Source organism: Bidens hawaiensis, unplaced genomic scaffold (assembly GCF_021521415.1).
Source record: "Bidens hawaiensis isolate Kalapana, Puna unplaced genomic scaffold, B.hawaiensis_p1.1 tig00053319_1, whole genome shotgun sequence".
Lineage (NCBI taxonomy): Eukaryota > Viridiplantae > Streptophyta > Magnoliopsida > Asterales > Asteraceae > Bidens > Bidens hawaiensis.
In genome coordinates, this window is record NW_027506255.1 from 582 (window position 1) to 21,133 (window position 20,552).

A 20,552-nucleotide genomic window follows, 5' to 3' on the forward strand; every position below is an offset into this window, starting at 1 on the left:
TGAACTGCAAATCGTATTTAAGAAAAAATTAAGAAAATATTCCACATTAAGAAATTAAATTATGTTAGTTAAACTATATATTAAGTTAAAAGCTCTATTGATTGTTAGAAGATTTTCAAGTCACAAGGTGTGAAAAGTACGTAGCTATCATCATGTCTATATGTGACCTATATTTGAAACAAAAGATTCAAACTTTAAATACCCATAAAAAGGAAGGGTCAAAACTGAAAATATAAACATATTATTAGACTACTAGTAGTACGTATCTTTGTCCTCACATTGCACATTTCTACGTTCAATGGCTTTGGCTGCTCGGCCAATTGTTAGCCATATCCAGTCCGACAAACCAGTGGTTCAAAAAGATGAGCCTTCGGCTAGACCGATCCCTTCAATCCCGGTTCAGAAGGCGAGGCTGATAAACACGACTGCCATAACTGCTGAGAGTGGGAAGATCATGTTGCAACCAAGGGTGTGCACACTTAGATCCTATGGTTCAGATCGTTTTGGAGTGATGAAGATGCGGGACATAGACGGTGATGATGATAACGAAGTGTCGCGATTCTTCGAGATGCTTTCGGAGTACATAGAGAGTTCAAAAAAGAGCCAAGACTTTGAAATCATATCGGGTCGTCTAGCTATGGTATTATTCATTTACACTGTTAATTAAGTTTTTGTGATACGTTTATTGGTGTATAACTTTGTAATCCGTTTATTATATATTGGTTGTAAATGAGTTGCGTTGACTTGAGCTCCAACTCCGCTTGATTTAGGCTTTACGCCTAAAGATCAAGCTTATGTTCTGATTAATTTTTAAACTCTACCTCAGCTTATGAATGAATTTAACTCAAGTTAAACCTATTTATTATTATTTATTAAATATTATATATACGTGAATATATATATATATATATGTAATATTATTACACAAAGTCTTGTAAATAACGTTAATTAATTATATACTTGATATATATATTAAATAAAATTATCATTAATATATAAATAATAAGCTTGTTTAAATTTGTAAAATTTTGAACTTAATATGTAATATGTTTTGTGCAGTTTAATATCAACTTTTTATCCCTTGTGGAGTTGTGGTTACAGAAAATTTGATGATTAGATGTTTTTAAATGGCTAACTCACACACCGCTGAATTTTGCTTCTCTCTCTCTATATATACACACTTGTCCATCAAGAAACTATACCATCTGGAAGAAAATACCACTATATACACACACATACTGATACCCATAGGTTACAAGCTTTTTGGTGTGCAATGATCACATAGTATGAATAGATCAATACAATATATGACCTCCAGAACATCTAGCTAGTAGTAACATGTCCATGGTACAATTGAAAAACAAGTGCTCTAATAATTGCATAAGGGGTAACTAGAAAAGTAAATATGTTTCGGTAAGAAAATACATTCATTTTATTTAGTGCAATGAGGCCAGTTAACATTTATAGCACTCCTAACTACGATTTATTGCCATAGATTATATTTGCAGGGACAGTGACAATGGAAATTGTGACAGGTAACTCACTATTTCGAAAGACGGATTTACAAGGAATTGAGGAGGGTGCAGGGGCATGTTTGGCTGCCATAGGTTTTGCTGCATCTTTTGCGTGGTTCTCAAGTGCTCGTACTAGAGTTGGGAGAGTCTTTTCGGTTCGTTGCAATACCTTTATTGATTCTCTTATCGACCAAGTCGTTGATGGGATGTTTTATGAAACTGATCTCAACGATTGGATTGATGATATTTGAAAAGTCAAAAACCGTCAGATGTAAAATAATGAAGACGGGTAATTGGCATCATCACCAAATGTTGGTGATTATGAGTATGAAAAATTGTATAGGTCATGAATACGGTTTATTGGGTAGAACGATAGACCGGTATACGTGGACAAGAAGATACAAAGTGGTGTATAAGAAAATGGCATATTTTTTAGCCTTTACTATACTAGTACTTTTATGTACTGTATATCTCTGTGATGATGTTATAGACATGTAAGAAATTATAACTCCTATGCGGTCTCTTTCAAAGTTTGTATGCATATGATAATGTAAGTGTCTTTAAAAGCTTGTATACATGTAAGATTAATTATTTGTCTATATAGGGGGTGTTTGGTCTAGCTTATTTAACCATGTTTATAGTTTTTTCAGTTTTTTTTACAAAATATGCTTAGTTTGGTGTTTGTTTTAGCTTTTTAAGCTTATGCTTATAAGCTTATATAAGCTAATTTGAAGATGGTTTTTTAGCTTATTTGAAGAAGCTTATTTGTGTTAGGGTGTAAGTTACTCATTTGCCCTCAAATGATGGTGATTATAATTATTGAAACAACTTATTAGTATAACAAATTAAAAAATGGTGGATTTAACAACTTATTATCAACTTGTAGAATATAAGCTAATCCAAGCAGTTAAAAGAAGATTATCAAATAATAGAAAATAAGCTATAAGCCACTTTAAAATATAAGCATAAGCCAAAAAATAAAAGCTAGGCCAAACACCCCCATAGTTTTGTATTGACTAAATATGTTGGTACCTTTGTTTGCTTACAGTTTTGTTTCTGGGAAATATTATTGCAAGTCAATAATTATTGAGCGATTTCAAATTGCTTACAGATTTTAAATACTCAAAACAAGTATGAAAAATGGGTGTATAAATATTTATCCCAAAACAAGTGCCCCTTTTACTTTTGAGAGGAGCACTACTTCCTCGCTGACAGTAAATGTCAAAAGGTTGTTTTTATCCAATACTATGTTAACAAAAATCATTTGCTATTTAGTGGATTGCTACAATCATGTGATGATGCTATAGTTGTTTCATATGTAGACGGAAGTGAATAATTCATAATACTTTTTTTTCCTAATTCGTTTCTTTTAACGACTAACATTCGCCCACTAACCCTCGATTTGATGGTCGACTCGCACACCTTAATATAATACAGCTGGACCTCATGCCTTTGTTTTTAGGTCATTTAGTAAGGTGATTTTCTCAATAATCCAAATAGTATCGTCATCGCTCTCACTTTCTAATTACTGTTTGTTATTAAGATATTTTTGAACATAAAAAAGAATAACACATCAAAGTCGTTTCTCAATGAAATGACATTTGCAGATGTTAATATAAAACAAATTTTGACGTCTTCTCTGAAAATACAAGAATACAAAACAAGAAGCTAGTTGTAATGTTAGTTTTTTCATTAATGTTTATTTTGATGAAAAAAAAATAATGGGAGGGTTCATTTACAAAACAATCTTCACATGAGAACGTATAAACAATACCAATCTATCAAAAACGAGAATGTATGAAACAATATCAACAACAATGTCTATCTACATAAGCAATGCTTTATAATAACAAAGAAAAAAAGCCCTAATATTAACAACAAAATAATCAAAATCAGCAACAACTACTTATAATAACAAAAGAAAAAAACTTAATAATAACAACAAAATATAAATCAACAAATACTTATAACTCCTCATATCGAAAATAAGAAAATATGAACAAAAAATAGCAACAAACATTTATAAAAGCAAACCTAATAATAACAACAAATGATTCTCACAATTCATGTTAAAAAGTATTTGTATTTAATCCTGAAACATAAAAACAATTCCATAGTGATTTCTCGTTGATTCAAGCATGAAAAAACAAAAAAATAAAACGAACAGAAAACCAATGGTGCCTTTACAGTCTTAAGACTATATATTTAGACAAAATAGCAAAACCTAGTCTTTTATGTTTGCACTTTTTTCATTGGACGTCCTTTGACGAAAGAAATGACAGAAAACATCCTTTATATTTAAAAACTCTATCACGTTACGTCCTTTAGCACTAACCTAGTTAAATTTTTTCGTTAAATCTGGCCATGTGCCTCGCACATGAGGGTAGTTTCGTAAATTTATATATATTTAATAACTATTAAAAAAAAATAAAGATATTTACACAATTAACTCTCTCTCTCTCTCTCTCCCCCCCTCCTTCTTCAATCCATCTTTCTACCACCACTTACTGCAGACCACCGCCACCACCACTCGCTAACCACCACCGTCCAACCAACAAACTCCTCGTTTTTTTTCCGGTAACAAAGCATTGCCATCCCCTCTCCCGAAACACTCTCTCTTTCTCTTTCTCTCCTCTTTGTACACACTATGGATTTCGCCCAAAAAAAAACGTTGCCGCCATCACCTGTTTTGAACCACGATTGCCACTTGAACACACAAATTTGGGGCTTCCATTTGAAAACACAAACAAGATATATTTGCAGAACAATTTGGGGCTTCCGTCAACCTCTCCGTCGCACCACTCCTACCATCGACCTAATTAGGGTTTTGTTAAACAGGATTGTTGGATTGGGGAAGAAGGAGACACAAATCCTCTCTCGTGTCAGACTAAACTCCCATTTCAGACCCTTGTTCATTCTTCACCAATTTTCAAACTTTCTTCAACAACATCATGAATCCAACCGAATCCCATCTGGGTTTGTTCCATCACCACCTGGATCCCACCGGTGAATCCCAGCCGTCCATTTTTGTTAACCAAAATCCGTCGGAAATTGTCAAAAAACCTCAATCACCACCGCCGCCGCCGCCGTTGGACTTCTGCCTACCGGAATTTGACTACGACGAAGATTCCGGCAGCCCCACATCCTCCGATGACACAAACCCTAACCCTAACCATAACCCCCAAATTATAAACCCTAACCCTCACATATCATCCCAATTTTACACATTCAACGGTGTCGACGGTGACAGTCGTAGTGGTGGTGGTGACTACGGTGTCGGTGAGGAAAGGGGGTTTGGGGTGGGGTGGGTGGGGGTTAATCTGCGGGATAAGATGGTGCTTGTTGGTGATTAGTGGTGTTGGGAGAGGATTAAGAGAATGTGGTGGTCACGGCAGGTGGTGGTGGTGGTGGTGGTTATTTGGTTGGTGATGGAGATGGAGAGAGAGAGAGGGTGAGTGTTTTATATGTTTTTAATTTTTTAGTTTTTATTATTAACTTATTTATAAAATTACAAACCTACCCTCATGTGCAAGGCACATGACCGGATTTAACGAAAAAATTAAACTGGGTTAGTGTCAAAGGACGTAACGTGCAAAGGATTTGAAACATAAAGTATGTTTTTTGTCATTTCTTTTGCGAAAGGACGTCAATTGAAAAAATGTTCAAACATAAAGGACTAGTTTACTGTTTTGTCCTATATTTATCATGGTGCCTCGTATACAAATGTGAGTTTGTGAGTTCAAAATAAGGGCGTGTACGGTGTGGTTCGAGTTAAAACGAACCGAAAACCAAATTTGTGGTTTTTTGATTATTTCCAAGGTTTTTTTTTTGGGGTTTTCGGTTTATGATTTTCGTGTTCGATTTTGTTTTGGATTCGATTTTCCTAATTGGGCAAAAAAAATTTGACCCAAGATATTGACATTGGGTGTAATGCCTTTTAAAAATTAATAGAATATTAAATGTTTGGGCTTAGAATATTAAGCGTTAATAAAAGGTACTTACATTAAAAATTTTAAAACAAAAGTCATAAATTTAATAGCATTTAGTCATCAGTATGCTCGGTTTAATGGTTATTGTTCTGTCATTACGATTTTCTCGTTTTTTTTCCGGTTCTTCACAAAACACAACCAATATTTTGGTTTTTACTAAAGTTCAAAACCGAACCGCTTGTTTCTAATTCAGTTTGAATTTTTCAATTTCAATTTGATTTGTTCTTATTTTTTATTGTGCATACCCGTAGTTTAGTAAAAATAATGGTTAAATTTTGTTGTTAAAGTAAAAAAAGAAAAAGTGAATTCATTTTCATGTAGTTAGGGGGTGTTTAGGATTCCTTTTTTTTTACTTATAACTTATAAAATTTTTGAAAAGTTAATAAGGTGTATGAGGTATTTGGCAAACCATAAGGCCTTATGGATTTTAACTTATGGAGAAAGCAAAATAAAGGGGTTTTGAAAAGTTAGGAATTTATAACTTATTAACTTAATGAGTTTGATTTACCTATTACACCTTTCTAACCCTCAAACTCATTACACTCCTTTTAAAAAAGAATATCCTTTTTTATTATTTTGGCTTTTTCCAACCCATAAGCTAATCCAAACATTTTTTTCAGAACTTCTTTTAAAACGTTAACAAGTACTTTTGGTTGTTATAAGTCTTTTTCTCTTAAATAAGCAATCCAAACACACCCTTAGACCAAATAGGGTTTTTGTGGGCATCAGACTTGAGAGACTCCTCCATCTTCTTCTCTAGAACCCTCTTCTTCATACCAGTTGAACTATACAAATCAATCAACAGCTGCTGCTATCTCTGTGTTTGAACAATGGCCACGGTTATGCAGAAAATCAAAGACATCGAAGATGAGGTACTCTATTTATCATCCATATACTCTCCTAATTCCATCTGCTTACATAACCAACTCGTATCCCCTTTATGATAATAATAATAATAATAATAATAATAATAGTTCGCGAACTCTAGAGTAATCTATGAATTTTTGTATTCATTGATTTGTTTATTTTCATTAAGCGATGTGATCTGAGATTACTGCTTAGATGCACCAGTTATACTGAAAAGCTACAAAATTTATATTTTTTTTGAGGATAAATGTCTATTATTATTATTATTGTATATATATGTGTGTGTGTGTATAGGGTAGTTTTGCCAGTGGATGCTCGATTTGGATGATTAGTTTTCAGAAAGGGAGTCTGTTCGATCTGTTTGTGTAAATATTTTATAAAATCTGTTTTAAGAGAGTTTGCACTTGAGGTGAGTACTAAAAGGTTTGGTCTCAACTTTGTCGGAAATGCTTTATTCCTCTATTGAATCTTACGATATGTGCTACACGTTTAATAAACACGTGCTTTTAAAAAAAAAATAATTTTTGCGTTCGAAGCGTGCGCATGTGATAGCTGCCATAGGTATGAAGCTTTTAGCTAGTTACAGAATCTGCAGATTTTTCTCTTGTGTATGTGTTAGGATCGTTGTGAGGAAGTTTTGACTATTTGTGGTGTGAGAGCATCCTTAGTTCTTAATCAAATGGGTCGAATCTCAGCTATATCGATAACATACTAATTGGGTATATAGTTTTTCTTAAGTTCGCATTTGTATGTCTTTCATTGGTGATTAGAAGTCGACATATTATAGGCTGTAAACACACCCATGCTTGTTAGCTGATTCTTTTAGCTTGGGTCGTACAATAGATTTTAAGTTGCTCGCTCCCTAATTCAGGAACTTGATTTACTGTTTCACAGTGAAACATTGAGGTGGGAAAATTGAAATTTCATCTTCATGGAAATCAGTTGAATTGAAAAGACACGAAAGATAGATGTGTTACTAATCAGGCATCTATATAAAAATGGATCGCATTCAAAGATGTCACTGAAGGAGCAGTTAGACACAGTTTTCTCTTACTACCTTACAAGTTCATCTCATCTTTAGATATGTCATTCATCCTGGCAGCTAGCATGCTTAGCTTTAACATTAGGTGGCAATATATGTATGTTCATGGTACTCAAGATCAACTGAACTGATTAAGGTTGGCCAAAGTAGGTTAATCTTTCACTAAGCGTGCTCACTTTGTAGTTGATCTAGGCTGGCCATAGGAAAAATAAACATTAGAGGTTAGTCAGATGCGTATGTTCGATTTTATGGGCTTAGGGTGTTAATAAAGAGCTTTTATGTTGTGGTAATTCATCTTTAGAAGTAGTGCAAGGTCTAATGCAGAACGAACAACATATTGCAGTCATGCAGTGAATCAAAAGATTGTGTTTTAAGGGAGAACTTGGCTTGTTTTAGTTTTTGTAGTATATAAATATATATGAAGTGATCCATGTAGTGATTGGACATGCAAGAGTGGTTTTGAGTTTTAAGGCTTTATTTATCTCGTTAGTTGTAGTGCAAGGTCCCGTGTAGGGCATGGACAACATATTGCAGTGAATCAAGAATTGTATTTTAAGGAAGAACATAGCTTATTTTAGTTTTTGCTGTATATAAATGTATATGAAGTGACCCATGGAGTGATTGGACATGTAATAGTGGTTTTGAGTTTTAAGGTTTTATTTATCTCGGTTTGGAGTTTACACAAATATTAAATGAGCGTCTGATTTCATAAACATATAATAGAAGTTTTTACTAGTAGTCTAGTACCACAAAATACCTTTACATTAAGTTCTTGTTCCAACAAATATTAATATAAAGTGCTAAGGCGTGTGGCGCGACGCATTTTGTAAATGATTACTATGGTCCAAATATGGCATTAATGGCGTTTATGTTTAAAAATGGTCAAAGTTAAGCGACACTAATGTTTAAAGGTGGGCCAAGTAAATGATTGCTAGAATGTACATAGTGACTAGAACTGAATGATTTCTCAAATTACTATGTTAAACTTCATCTTGAAGTTAGTTAATTTCTTAGATGGTTAGCCACTTAGCCTCTCAATGCAATGCATTGGCGGTGGAACTATACAATTCTTAATTCTGCAAGTGATTTAAAAAATCAATCTACCATTTGGTGTTACATGGAGCATTTGCTTAGGTGATAATTTACTGTTAACATTAACTAAAAACTTACTTACCCTGTTGCTTCTAATATGTTTTCTGTAAAAGAAAATTTACTGTTTTCATATAGTATGTAATGATTACTTTTTCTAGTAATTCGAGGAGATCAGCACCCTGCTTGATTAAATCATAGGCAAAAAGCCATGGAGTATCATCTTCTTTATGTATTGAATTTTGGCCTGGTTGATATGATTCTAGAGTATCAAATTAATACATCCGAGTCAGTGAGTTAGCTTTTAACTGTTTTGAAAACAAGTAGAGTGAGTATATGGTATTTATGAAAATATTCATTGACTTAATTGTAGAAGCTATGTAGTTAATCGGATTTTAGCATCTTATTGCATTTGTTTGGAAGCTACTGTCTATTATTTATGGTATTCAAACTGCTGAATGTGGATGCATTTCATCTTTTCTGTCCCTGTAGATGGCAAAGACCCAAAAGAATAAAGCAACTGCACATCACTTGGGACTACTGAAGGTACATTTATAACTTATAAGTCACTTACTTAAAGTAGACTGCTTTTGGGCACATTTTAGTTCATATTAAGCAGAACTGAATGCTATGTGGATTTGTGATTTCAGGCTAAGCTTGCAAAGTTGAGAAGAGAACTTCTTACACCTACATCAAAGGGAGGTGGTGGTGCTGGTGAAGGTTTTGATGTTACAAAAAGCGGTGATGCAAGAGTCGGTCTTGTCGGATTCCCTTCTGTTGGGAAATCAACTCTTTTAAATAAGTTAACTGGCACTTTTTCCGAGGTACATTTTTAGTTGTTGGAAGTTAAATATTGATATACTTAATCTTATTGTTGAGCCATCCAATATATTAAGAAGATCATTACCTAAAACGGGAGTTACCAACAAAATTAAAAATATACATATGAATCAAGTTACTAGCTTTATGATATAGTTGACTTAGTTGAGAATATGGTTATTATTAACCTTACATTTGGCATTTTAAAGGCTCATTGTATTATGCTGTTGCCAGGTTGCTTCATATGAGTTTACTACTCTCACATGCATTCCTGGTGTTATTACATATCGAGGAGCTAAGATTCAGGTACGACTGTTTCTGTTTTACTTTATTTTTGTATGAGGAAGTAGATGCTAGATGCTATGTGTACCAACCTAAACTTTAAATAGCTTTGGATATTTGTATTTTTCAGTGCATTATTTACCATCTATTGTTCTTTTACTGGAATCCAGATTAAACAATGAGTGCTTTCTAATGCAGCCTTGAACTAAATCTTTTAACCATGTGTTCGATGGTTTATTCAGGTTTATATTGTTTATTTTAGAATTTATTGTTTTCTCTTTTGTTGGCAGTTGTTGGATCTTCCTGGTATTATCGAGGGCGCTAAGGATGGAAAGGGTAGAGGAAGGCAGGTAATATGTGAATACTTTACATTGCAATTGCTTTCTGTAACCTGATATTCTGATTTTTGCATTTTTTTAAAATTAAAATCAATATGTTTTAAAAAAATAAACCTTGTTGCCATGATGATTAATTTATAATTGTCTTTGTTGTCTAGGTTATCAGCACTGCAAGGACATGCAACTGTATTCTGATCGTGCTGGATGCAATTAAGCCAATAACTCACAAGCGTCTGATTGAAAAAGAGCTTGAAGGGTTTGGCATTAGGTAAGTTTATCACGATTTTTCTATATCTTGGGAAGATGTATGTATTAATCTGATTATATTCTTATAACCTTAGTTTATAATGATTTTTCTATATTTTGTTTTTGTATGGTTGCAGGTTAAACAAAGAGCCTCCAAATCTGACATTCAGGAAAAAAGAAAAGGGTGGGATTAACTTCACATCAACAGTTGCTAACACACATCTGGACCTTGAAACCGTGAAGGCGATATGCAGCGAATACAAGATACATAATGCTGATGTCACTCTTAGGTTTGATGCAACTGCTGATGATCTCATAGATGTTATTGAAGGCAGTAGGATATACACTCCTTGCATCTATGTTGTCAACAAAATCGATCAGATCACACTTGAAGAGCTTGAAATATTGGATAAACTTCCTCACTACTGCCCTGTTAGGTACTTATTTCGAATAAACTTGTTATTGTTCGTTTGCATTCTTTTAATTTGTATGATGTGTTACAGTGCTCACTTGGAATGGAATCTTGATGGTCTGCTTGAGATGATATGGGAGTATTTGAATTTGACTCGTATTTACACAAAACCAAAAGGGATGAATCCAGATTACGAAGACCCTGTAATTCTTTCATCTAAAAAGAAAACTGTTGAGGATTTCTGCTTTAGAATCCACAAGGACATGCTTAAGCAATTTAAGTAGTAAGTGATTTATCCGAAACCGTAAAATTAGAAGTTAAATAATTATTAGTAGTAAGTTTGTCACTGATCTCATGCTTTAATGCAGTGCACTGGTCTGGGGTTCTAGCGCAAAACACAAGCCACAAAGAGTTGGCAAGGTATATATGATTGCAAAGAACCTTTTTTTACATGTCCTTCAGTAAAGAAGCTGTACTTGGGTTACACCTTGGTAATAATGATTTTAATATTTTTATTAATGCAGGAACATGAGCTTGAAGATGAAGATGTTGTGCAGATTATAAAGAAAGTTTAAAAATAAAACCTCCAAATCTTCTACTCCATTTTTGAGTGTTTTCTTAGCTTAGTTTTTGTACTGGATGCTGATGTGTGTCTAAAACATTAGGACAAAGAAATCATAAATTATGCAGATTTTGTATGTTTGTTTCAATATTTTTGGTTTGTGACTCGCTTATTTGTGTTCTTATGTCATGAACGGTATACATTTTGCCTCATTTATGCTACCATGAACTTCAATACAATCGTGCATGCCCGGTTCAAGCAGGTCAGCCATCATTTTAAAGAGTAGATTTTAAAAGGTTAACACAAAGCAGACCTGAGCATACGAATGGTTTTGGTTAACTTGGGTCTGGTCTGTCCTTTTGTTTGGGTCTTGCCTGTTTATAAGATAACAGATGGATTCTGGGCTTGAATTATTTGATTGTTGTTTGGTTCTAACTGTAAATATGTTTGTGGGGGTAATTTGGTCCACGCAATATTAACGTTCATCGTTTTGTTATTATTTTACATATAAATTCTGTCAATATCAAGGCAAACTTTTTTGTGGTCAAGACAGTTCAGCCAGCTTTCTGTCTCAAGTTCAATTCTCTTTTAAATATATAATACTTTCCCTTACTAAAATGTAACCCTACAGTAATCTAGGACTCTAGTAAGCCAGACCATACACGTTTGTAACCTATTTATTTTTCTAAGGGTTCTGCTAGGGACATCAAACATCCCCCTATATGCCTCATATAGGATACGCCCTCTACGCGCTTCTTGTAGGGCTATATGCGACGTCGGGGGGGGGGGGGTAGCAAAAACTCCCGATGTCTTTAGAAAATCCGTTTTCTAATGATGCTAGCAGTTATATAAATTTAAAGAGATTTATGCAATGGCGAAACATAGAAGGGTCCAGGGGTTGTTTTCTACACCACTCGGTGAATAACCATCAGTTTATTTTATCTTTGGACGTGATGCATGAATAACTGAAATTATAAATATTATTGAGTAACCCTGTTTTCGTTTTGTTTCTTTTAGCATAATCCATCCATTCATCCATCCATCCATCCATCCATCCATCCATCAATGGACCCGCGGGAAAAGAGTGAGCGTCCGAAGCGCGTGTGGCAAAACCGTAAATAACAACCCAACCACGCCCAATTAATAGCCAGTGAAATACCAAAAAGGCCAAAGTATTAACTATTTATTTAGATTTAGATGATAATTATGCTTTGATTGTCTGTCATAGTGCAGACTAAAGTCTCTCTTTCGCGGTGCTTCTGTCGCTGTATGCTTCTCTCTCTCTCTCTCTCTCACACACACACACGCGCACAAAACACGCACTTGTATCTATCTTTTTAATTCACAATTCTGTGTGTTATATAATCAGTAGTTTTACTGGAGAGAGAATTGAAGATCGTTACCTTCTGTGTGAAATTGAAGAGCCAATTGCATGGATAACGCCAAGGAAGAAGAGGTATATTCATTTAATTTCTCTATGTTATGTTTTTTTTTTTTTTTTGAATTTGCTAATTAAAGTATATTTCAATTAGTGACGATATAATATAATTTTATGAGAGGATGATGCGATTTGTTCAGCTAGGGTTTTTGCTCGCAGTTTATTGTTTCAGCTAAGCAAATTAGTGAGATCAAATTCTACTGTTCTAGTACACTACGCATAGTTTCATTGTGCTCTGCAAATCTGTTTAGATGACATATTAGGTTAGCTTTGTTCTAGTACAGACAGTAAGCACGGCCTGAAAATATGTTATGATGAGATAATTGAGAGTTTGTATCTGCTCATAGCGTCTAGTTTTTTTTTTTTTCATTTCGTTATCACGGTTTTGGGGAAGGAGAAGGGGCTATCTGGTGTTTGTGGCTGTCATGATGGCCTCATTTGATAAATTGCGTTATTTAAAACCAATATACATACATCTATATATATGATTGTTTATTGGATTACATCGAAACAGAAGGCAAGCGGGCAACAAGCTGCGCCACTACTCCTTTTTTTAATCGCAAAACAAATTGCGTTTAGAATTCACTTTCTTCTTTTTTAAATAGTTTAAATTGACGTTTGGTTTTGGTTTGAAATATTCAAAGTTTGAATCTCCAGCTGTACGATTGAATAATTTATAGTTATACCATATAGATACATAACTTGCTATATCTGCATAGCCTGTGATTGTTATCATGAAAATGGGACCCCTAAAAGGAAATTTAAAAAAACACTAGAAAAGGACCAATTGACTAAAAAAACTTGCTTGTTTTTATTAGTTCACACAAGTTTTGATCAAATCTGTATATTATTTTGAATGTTGTGTGTGCAGAAAAATGCACCGTGGTTATCAGTGCCGCAATTTGGGGACTGGGACCAAAAGGGACCATTACCAGACTATTCTTTGGATTTCTCAAAGATTAGAGAAAAGAGGAAACAGAACAAAAGAGAGCTTTCAAGAACTAGCATTGGTAATGAAGAAGAGTTCGTTTCTAACAATAAGTCCAAAGTTGATACACCACAGCCGCCGCCACCACCACCAAAGCCAGTTGCTTCCGGTAAAGATTACAGTCAACCTCCAAATGTGAGTACCAGCTTCATATCTAATATAGTCATACACCAGTTATCAATAAAATTTGTATTGATTTGGTTTTATTGTTGATTTTGGGTGCAGAACAGGAGAGGCTTATTAAGTTGCTTCAGTTGCTGTGTGAAGGCATGATGGTTGAAAGAGCTAAGTTTTTTAACTGGTTCTTTTTGTCGGTTTACAGTTTTTTTTACGGTGCGTGATGCGTTGTTTGCATTGCATTGGTTTGTTAATACAGTTATTTGAAACGATGAACGTACGTTTTGTGTGATTTGTTATTTCACTTTTGCGTTATGCAATATAGATAGAACTAAACAGATGTTATGTTCTAATTAACTCTTGGTGTCATCAATAGTTATGGGCATTGTCTTTGTAGAAGCCAAAATTAGCATGTCGTCTCACTTGATCTTGAACTTATCCAGTTGCTAAAACTTCACGAAACTCCTACGAAACCAACACCATGAGCCTCGCCAAGTGGCCAACCTCTAACGTGAAAAATAGGAATCTTTTTGTTCGGAAAGGAATTGATGTAGTAAATGCGGTAATAAATGAGAAGAATCTGGAAGGTTGTTTGGTATTGAATGTGCCATTACCTTGTTCTTCAAGAGGGGTTTATGCCGAATAAGGTGACGTTTACCCATCATGGCACGTGGGGAACCATGATGGCGTATCCAGGATCATTCCTTTGGTGGAGTCCGTCGCCTAGGGGTGCTCTGATGAATATCCGGTCTTCTCCTTAGCCTGAAACCTTTGTCCATAACTCAGCATTAATGGCGATATCTTGCCATTAAATGCGAATGATAGTTTTTCCCGTTCCATGTGGCGTTGATGGGGATTTCATCGTCTCCTTTTACAACTAGGTCTTCCTGTTCGAGTAAGATTGGCCAGAGCATTAAATTCTCTTTAGCTTCTTCTACTTAGTTCGGATCCAACTCTTAGTTACCTTCTCCGGATTATTTAGTGCCCATGTTGCCCGCTAGGTGTCCGGACCTATGACGCATCCCAGGATTTTGCGCTCTTTTTATAAGTTCGTGGAGTTTGCACCCTTTTTATGAGTTCATGCTTTTTTATGTGGGTTACAGAAAGTTGGTTGTGATGTGAATGAATACTCTTTTGATGCTAGCCATTTGCAAAAACTTTTTTTATAACCATTAGAACCGCTACCGGAAGCTAATACTCTGAATAATCACATGTAGTCTAGTGCAGATGTAGGAAATGACGAGTGTTGTTTAGGGTTTGGGGCAAGGTTAAGGTTAAAGGTTGGACGAATAATGTAATTATACATGACTATGATTTTTTTATATAACAAATGCTTCAATTAACAAAACACGCATAATGTAACTAAGAACTTTTCATTAAGACTGGTTGTTGTGGAGGGGCTTAAAAGCCATTGTTAAAGTGTCACATCACTGTCATGTAGACAATGGGGGGCGATAAAAGCCAATTCCCTTAAAATTCCCTTACCATTTAGCTTTGGTTATATGTTAAAGCTCAATTCCCTTACCCTTGAAAACATACTAGCCCCACCACTATTCCCTTTCATGTCCGGCAACAAATTATAGCCCACTCCTTTATCGCCCTCACTTTAAAGCCCCAATGTGGTGTTGGGTTGGGGGCTTTAAAGCCCTACCATATCATTTTGACACTCTCTTTAAAGCCCCACAATAAGCGGTGGTGTTGGGTTGGGGGCTTTAAAGCCCTACCATATCATTTTGACACTCTCTTTAAAGCCCCACAATAAGCGGTCTAACTGTCTAAGTGTTCATGGTGATAATACACCAACCCATGATGAGTTCAACTGATTTCTTGACAAACTATTGCAATGCCTTCAAAATAATTTCGAAGGAAAACTAAGGTTCAAAAATGGGGGAATGGTTCTCGTTTTATATTGGCAAAATATACGTTTGTAATATTTGCATGCAATAACGAGGTGGATGATGATTAACGCTTAATTCTGCATGTTAAACATCGGGAGATATAAATATATGAATCTTTTTTTTGAAGAGAATCATCAAAGTAGTCGTCTTTCTTGAGGTGATATCCGACAAAAAAATATATGAATCTTTTTTGGAAGAGAATCATGAAAAGGTTTACACCTAAGCCACTAAGCGACCTGTTTTTGTTGCATATTTGTGTTAATAGACATGATGACTAATGGATATCAGGGGCGGATCTATAAGGTTAGCAGGGTAGTATCCGTTACCCCTCAAATTTCTGTCGGTTTTGTATTTCGTTACCTTTGAAAAAATATAATGTTACCCCTGTTTGTTTAAAACCCAACCAAATTAAAAGTTCAAACCAATTAAAGGCCAAACTAATTAAATCCCAATAACCCATTAACCCTATTCGGCTATTTGTTTTATCTTAGTTATAGTTTAGTTTTGTTTCAGTAGGTCAGGGCCAAAGTTCTGATGGTGCAAGCAACATGCGAGGAGAGTTTAATGGATTAAAAGCTTTGATTTTGAGAGAGAACCCATCAGCACATTATGTCATTACATACATTGTTTTGCACATCAACTTCGGTTAGTGATTGTGGCTGTTGCAGGAAAAAAAAAAGCATACTGGTGTTAAAGAATTAAATGAATTTCTTGGCATGGCTGTTAATACGGTTGATGCTTCTTGAAAAGATATGATGTTGGAGACGAGAGAGAGAGAGAGAGAGAGAGAGAGAGTGAACACAAGAAATTCTTTCTTCGTGAAATTAAACACAGAAAAATGATTAAACCAAGAGAATTCCGTTGCACGAGCCGGAGACACGCGATGGGGTTCTCGTCATAGAACAATCATAAATTTGTTAAAATTATTCCCGGAAGTTATTGAGGTACTTGATTTTATTAAAAAGATTGAAAGAGCATGTAACAACGGTCTAATGCGAAAGGTATTCTATCATATTTTAAAAGTCTTGAATTTGTGTTTATATGTACTTGTTGGACGATATTTTAGGCCTCATAGTGCTTTATCGAAACTTCTTAAAAATGGAGTCAAGACTTATTAGAACGTTAATTAAAAAAACGAAAGAGTTGAAAGAGTTGAAACTTTTACGGAACAAATCAAGTATTGTGATTGTTCATAAAAGTGTTGTGATTATACATAAAACAAAAATTATTTGGAGAATCTTCCATAAGAAAGCGTCCATAAGTTATTGAGTTAACATACACATTACACACATATATTATCTAATTAGTACAAAAGAAGAGTTTGATGCCATAAATTATTTTCCTAAGTTTTGTATATATTAAAATTATGTTATGTTTTAGCAATAATACTTGGTTTGGCCGGATGGTCATGTTGTTACTTTATACCATGTTTACCGGCTGTCAACACAGGTTTGAGTATGTTAGGATTAAACGCACACACGAGCTAAACACGAACACGAAAGCAATAAACGAACACGAGGATTTAACGTGGTTCGGTCTAAACTGACTTACGTCCACAGTTTACAACTAGGTATTTCTTTATTGAGTGACAAATAGTTAGAAGTACATAGCGTTGTTTATATAGAGAAAGAACTAGGGTTTGTAAATTATTGAACAAGAAATCGAAAACTGGGCTGGGCTTGGGCCCGGCCGCCCACACCCGTCTTCTCTTTTGACTTCATATAATAAACCGGCCCGAACAAGGCCTACGAACCCAACAGAGTCTTCGATCATGCAAATGCTTTGAATTTTTTTTAATCAATATTTAGGTGGGCCCAGGTTTGTTGTTGGGTCTTTTCTATGTTGACGCGTGGATGACATGTGGTATTGCTTGTGCGTAGTATTATGTCTTTTATTCACTTCTACTGTAAGTCCTGGTGCTGCTTATTCTCTGGTCTCTCATGTTAGGATCGGCTTATGTTTGTTTTCTTTACAATGTTGTGTATTTTTTTGTTGATTTGCTGGTATTGGTGTTGTGTGCCTTTTGTTGATGTTGTTTCAAAATGAATTTTAGTTTTTTTTTTGGGTCTGCTGGGTCCTTCAAACTGAGTTTTAGGTTTTAATTCAAGCAAAATTAGTTTGAATTAAAACAGATCATTGAAAAAAAAATCAATTTGATTTAGGTCAAAACAGGTCGTTTTAATGGTAGGGAAATGCTAAGAGCGGTGAAGACTGAGGCAGCGACAATGGTGGTGAAGTGAAACGGAGGGGAGGCGCGACCCAATTTGTTTTAGCTTTTAGATTGGCAAACAAAAATTTCATTCCACAAAAATAGAAAAATAGACCTGAGAAACAATGAAACACCACAAAAACCAAACAAAAGGCCAAGACAGTCGCCAAACGAAACCATGAACGACACTAGAGTCCACACAGTAAAAGCATAGGAAGCCCCAAGGCAAATCACCGCACATCTGTATAGACACGGGAGCATTTAACCCCTTAGGCTGCCTATAATCATTCGAGTGTTAAACAAGCAAGCCTTTGGAGAATCCAAAATTCCCTCTTTTATTATTTGTTAACAAAATTTTGACGACTTAAACCATCACAACGGCTACTTTAATAAAGCTTTTAGATTGGCAAACAAAAATTTCAAATATGTTTAGCTTGTTGATAAAGTTTAATAAAAAAAGCATAAGCATACATTCGCCAATAATTCTTGTGGTGAAACCTAAAACCCAGGTTGCAATCCCGTAAATTTTACATCACATTAAAATTACTAATATCACAACGATAACTGATATCTCAGATCATCGGTATACCTGATATTTTTCTGTATTAACTGCTTAGGAGGGTATAGATGATGACGTCCATTGGTTGTCATCAGACAAGCCACGAATTCATTCACCTTCGGCAGCGCCTCTCAAAAACAGCAAACATTAAATGCGGAGAAAACATATGGATTCAAAATTAAACTCAATAATGCTGTTAAAGACTGAAATACCAAAAAATAAGCAAATCCAAAAAAAATGGGATGGTAAGAACAAAGGTTGCAAACAAGAGTATGTATCTCTCAGACAAATGCCTCGATTCGTCTTCATGATTATTAATTTAATAGAATGGATTAATCAGACTCGTCATCTGTGAAATCATCACCGAGATACCCTTTTAAAAAAAAAATAATTTCACTTCAGACATCCAATGAAGGAGCAAAGCAGCATAAGCTCTCAAGCCTGGCGAAGGCGAAAGCTCTTAGTCGGCCACTGCGAATGTTTCTGAGAAACAAGCCTTAAGGATTTTCATCATCAGATAATATAAATCACTTCAAACAAATATTCCACCCATTAATGATCAGCAAATTGTAAATTAGAAGCAACAAACAACTAATGAATTTGCTGACAAAGTGATAGGATGACTTGAATTGAATCTCAGGGGATATCATTCGTTCCATCCCTGAAGCAATTAACGTTTTGCGAAAGGGGCAGAAAATCCCCAATTCAAAAAAAAATAAAAAGGGGTTGATGTGGATCTGATCTCAGACATCCAAGGAAGGAGCAAAGCAGCATGAACTCTCAAGCCTGGCGAAGGCGAAAGCTCAATCAGGCGGCCACTGCGAATGTTCATGAGAAACAAGCCTTAAAAGATATCATCATCGATTACTACCCCAATATAAAATTGAAAAAAAAAAACAAAATATAAAATTGACGTAAGTAGTAAACATGATGAGGAAAGCAGCAGCTGCTGCTACTGCTTGCTAATTGTGATATGAGGAATGGTTAGCAGTCGTGTTGTTATATAGACAGGGTTTTCGGAATTAGGGTTTGTAGTTTCATTCCTTGTGACGGCGCCGTTTAGCTTTTTTAGTTTTTATACACGCAAAACCCTACACTAAATAGTAAAAACAAATTGGTTAATTACATATTTGACTACGACCAAGAACCAATTCGAATTTTGATCTTGACATATCAGTCGTTTTTAACCGTAGGCATTTTGCCAAAAAAGTGGTGGGCTCATCATGAATTAGGTCGGGGTGGCTGGTGGTTTCGGGATCCCGTAGAAAATGCTTCTTTTATGCCTCGGGTATTAGCTAGAGCTCGTATTCATTCAGTAATTCTATCCCTTCTTCATTCTTGGTCCTCGTTTCTGAATATTGTGACTCTTCCATACTATGTCTCATGAACCTCTTCAACACGGTCCGGATTGCTAGCTCCCGTGCATAATTTTGCTATAGATGATACACGAGGAATCTTTTTATGGTGGTTCTTCCTTCTAAGCAACTAGCAAGACCAAAACAAACAAAGGAACAACAAACAAAACTAAACGTCAAACTCCAACTATTTTCTCCAATCAACTCACATCCGTTGGTGATGTGGCACACCACTATTTTTAGAGGAAACCCATCGTCTGAAGGGCTACTGTTGTAAAGCACCGGTTCGCACACAACATTTTGTCATGAATAAAACTCGACCATGCGACCTTCATAACCAAAAAGTCATTGGCGTACGTTATAGCGTTGCACCTTTAATAAACAGTTAATTATATAGAAAAACAAAAGTAATTAATTACATAAAAGCTACATTATATAACCTATATTAATTCGAGGGTCGGTATCACCAGTACCTCCACCAAGAATTGTTTTATAAAAGTCATTTGTTGCACATTTCCAATCAGGTTATGTCTTTAGGTTTAGTGGTTAGGGTATATGTTGGTTACTTGTGAGACGGGAGCTCCAGTTTTTGTACCTTTAGATCTGATGAGTATACAAGCCTACCACCGGATCTGAAAAATATGCATGAAGTCTACCATCAATCTAATATGTAATATTTCGGGTTTTTCAAACCCGTATCCGTTTACGTTTAACCCGACCGGGAACATTTTAAATCTTTATAATTAAATCAAAATCAAGTGTTTATAAGTAACTAAGAATTCAGTTTTCATTTTATACCCTTTGAACTTTGCAAAATGTTTATTCTTT

At 35.1% G+C, this 20,552-nt stretch overlaps 2 protein-coding genes, 3 non-coding genes and 1 pseudogene across 6 annotated transcripts; 2 read left to right on the forward strand and 4 right to left on the reverse strand.

Moving 5' to 3' along the window:
* The first annotated feature begins 288 nt into the window (after positions 1-288).
* Positions 289-2,052, forward strand: LOC143617259 (stress enhanced protein 2, chloroplastic-like). Its single transcript, XM_077089878.1, has 2 exons — positions 289-640; positions 1,496-2,052. The coding sequence occupies exons 1-2, from the start codon at positions 299-301 to the stop codon at positions 1,763-1,765; spliced, it is 612 nt and encodes a 203-aa protein (XP_076945993.1). The 5' UTR covers positions 289-298; the 3' UTR covers positions 1,766-2,052.
* A 4,281-nt stretch (positions 2,053-6,333) lies between these two features.
* LOC143617260 (developmentally-regulated G-protein 3-like) lies at positions 6,334-11,295 on the forward strand. Of its 2 annotated transcripts, XM_077089880.1 has the most exons (10): positions 6,334-6,375; positions 8,994-9,047; positions 9,152-9,325; positions 9,555-9,626; positions 9,893-9,952; positions 10,099-10,208; positions 10,324-10,623; positions 10,690-10,881; positions 10,967-11,018; positions 11,123-11,295. In XM_077089880.1, the coding sequence occupies exons 1-10, from the start codon at positions 6,334-6,336 to the stop codon at positions 11,171-11,173; spliced, it is 1,107 nt and encodes a 368-aa protein (XP_076945995.1). In that variant the 3' UTR covers positions 11,174-11,295. The 2 variants fall into 2 exon arrangements, with proteins under 2 accessions (XP_076945995.1, XP_076945994.1); XM_077089879.1 differs by having other exon boundaries at positions 10,324-10,881.
* A 7,350-nt stretch (positions 11,296-18,645) lies between these two features.
* LOC143617265 (small nucleolar RNA SNOR75) lies at positions 18,646-18,738 on the reverse strand (annotated as a pseudogene).
* A 25-nt stretch (positions 18,739-18,763) lies between these two features.
* On the reverse strand, positions 18,764-18,888 carry LOC143617261 (small nucleolar RNA SNORD14). Its single transcript, XR_013150798.1, has one exon. It is a non-coding gene; the product is annotated as a small nucleolar RNA SNORD14 (small nucleolar RNA).
* A 19-nt stretch (positions 18,889-18,907) lies between these two features.
* LOC143617264 (small nucleolar RNA snoR99) lies at positions 18,908-19,039 on the reverse strand. The gene has a single exon (XR_013150800.1). It is a non-coding gene; the product is annotated as a small nucleolar RNA snoR99 (small nucleolar RNA).
* Positions 19,040-19,108: 69 nt separating this feature from the next.
* Positions 19,109-19,235, reverse strand: LOC143617262 (small nucleolar RNA SNORD14). Its single transcript, XR_013150799.1, has one exon. It is a non-coding gene; the product is annotated as a small nucleolar RNA SNORD14 (small nucleolar RNA).
* Between the last annotated feature and the right edge of the window lie 1,317 nt (positions 19,236-20,552).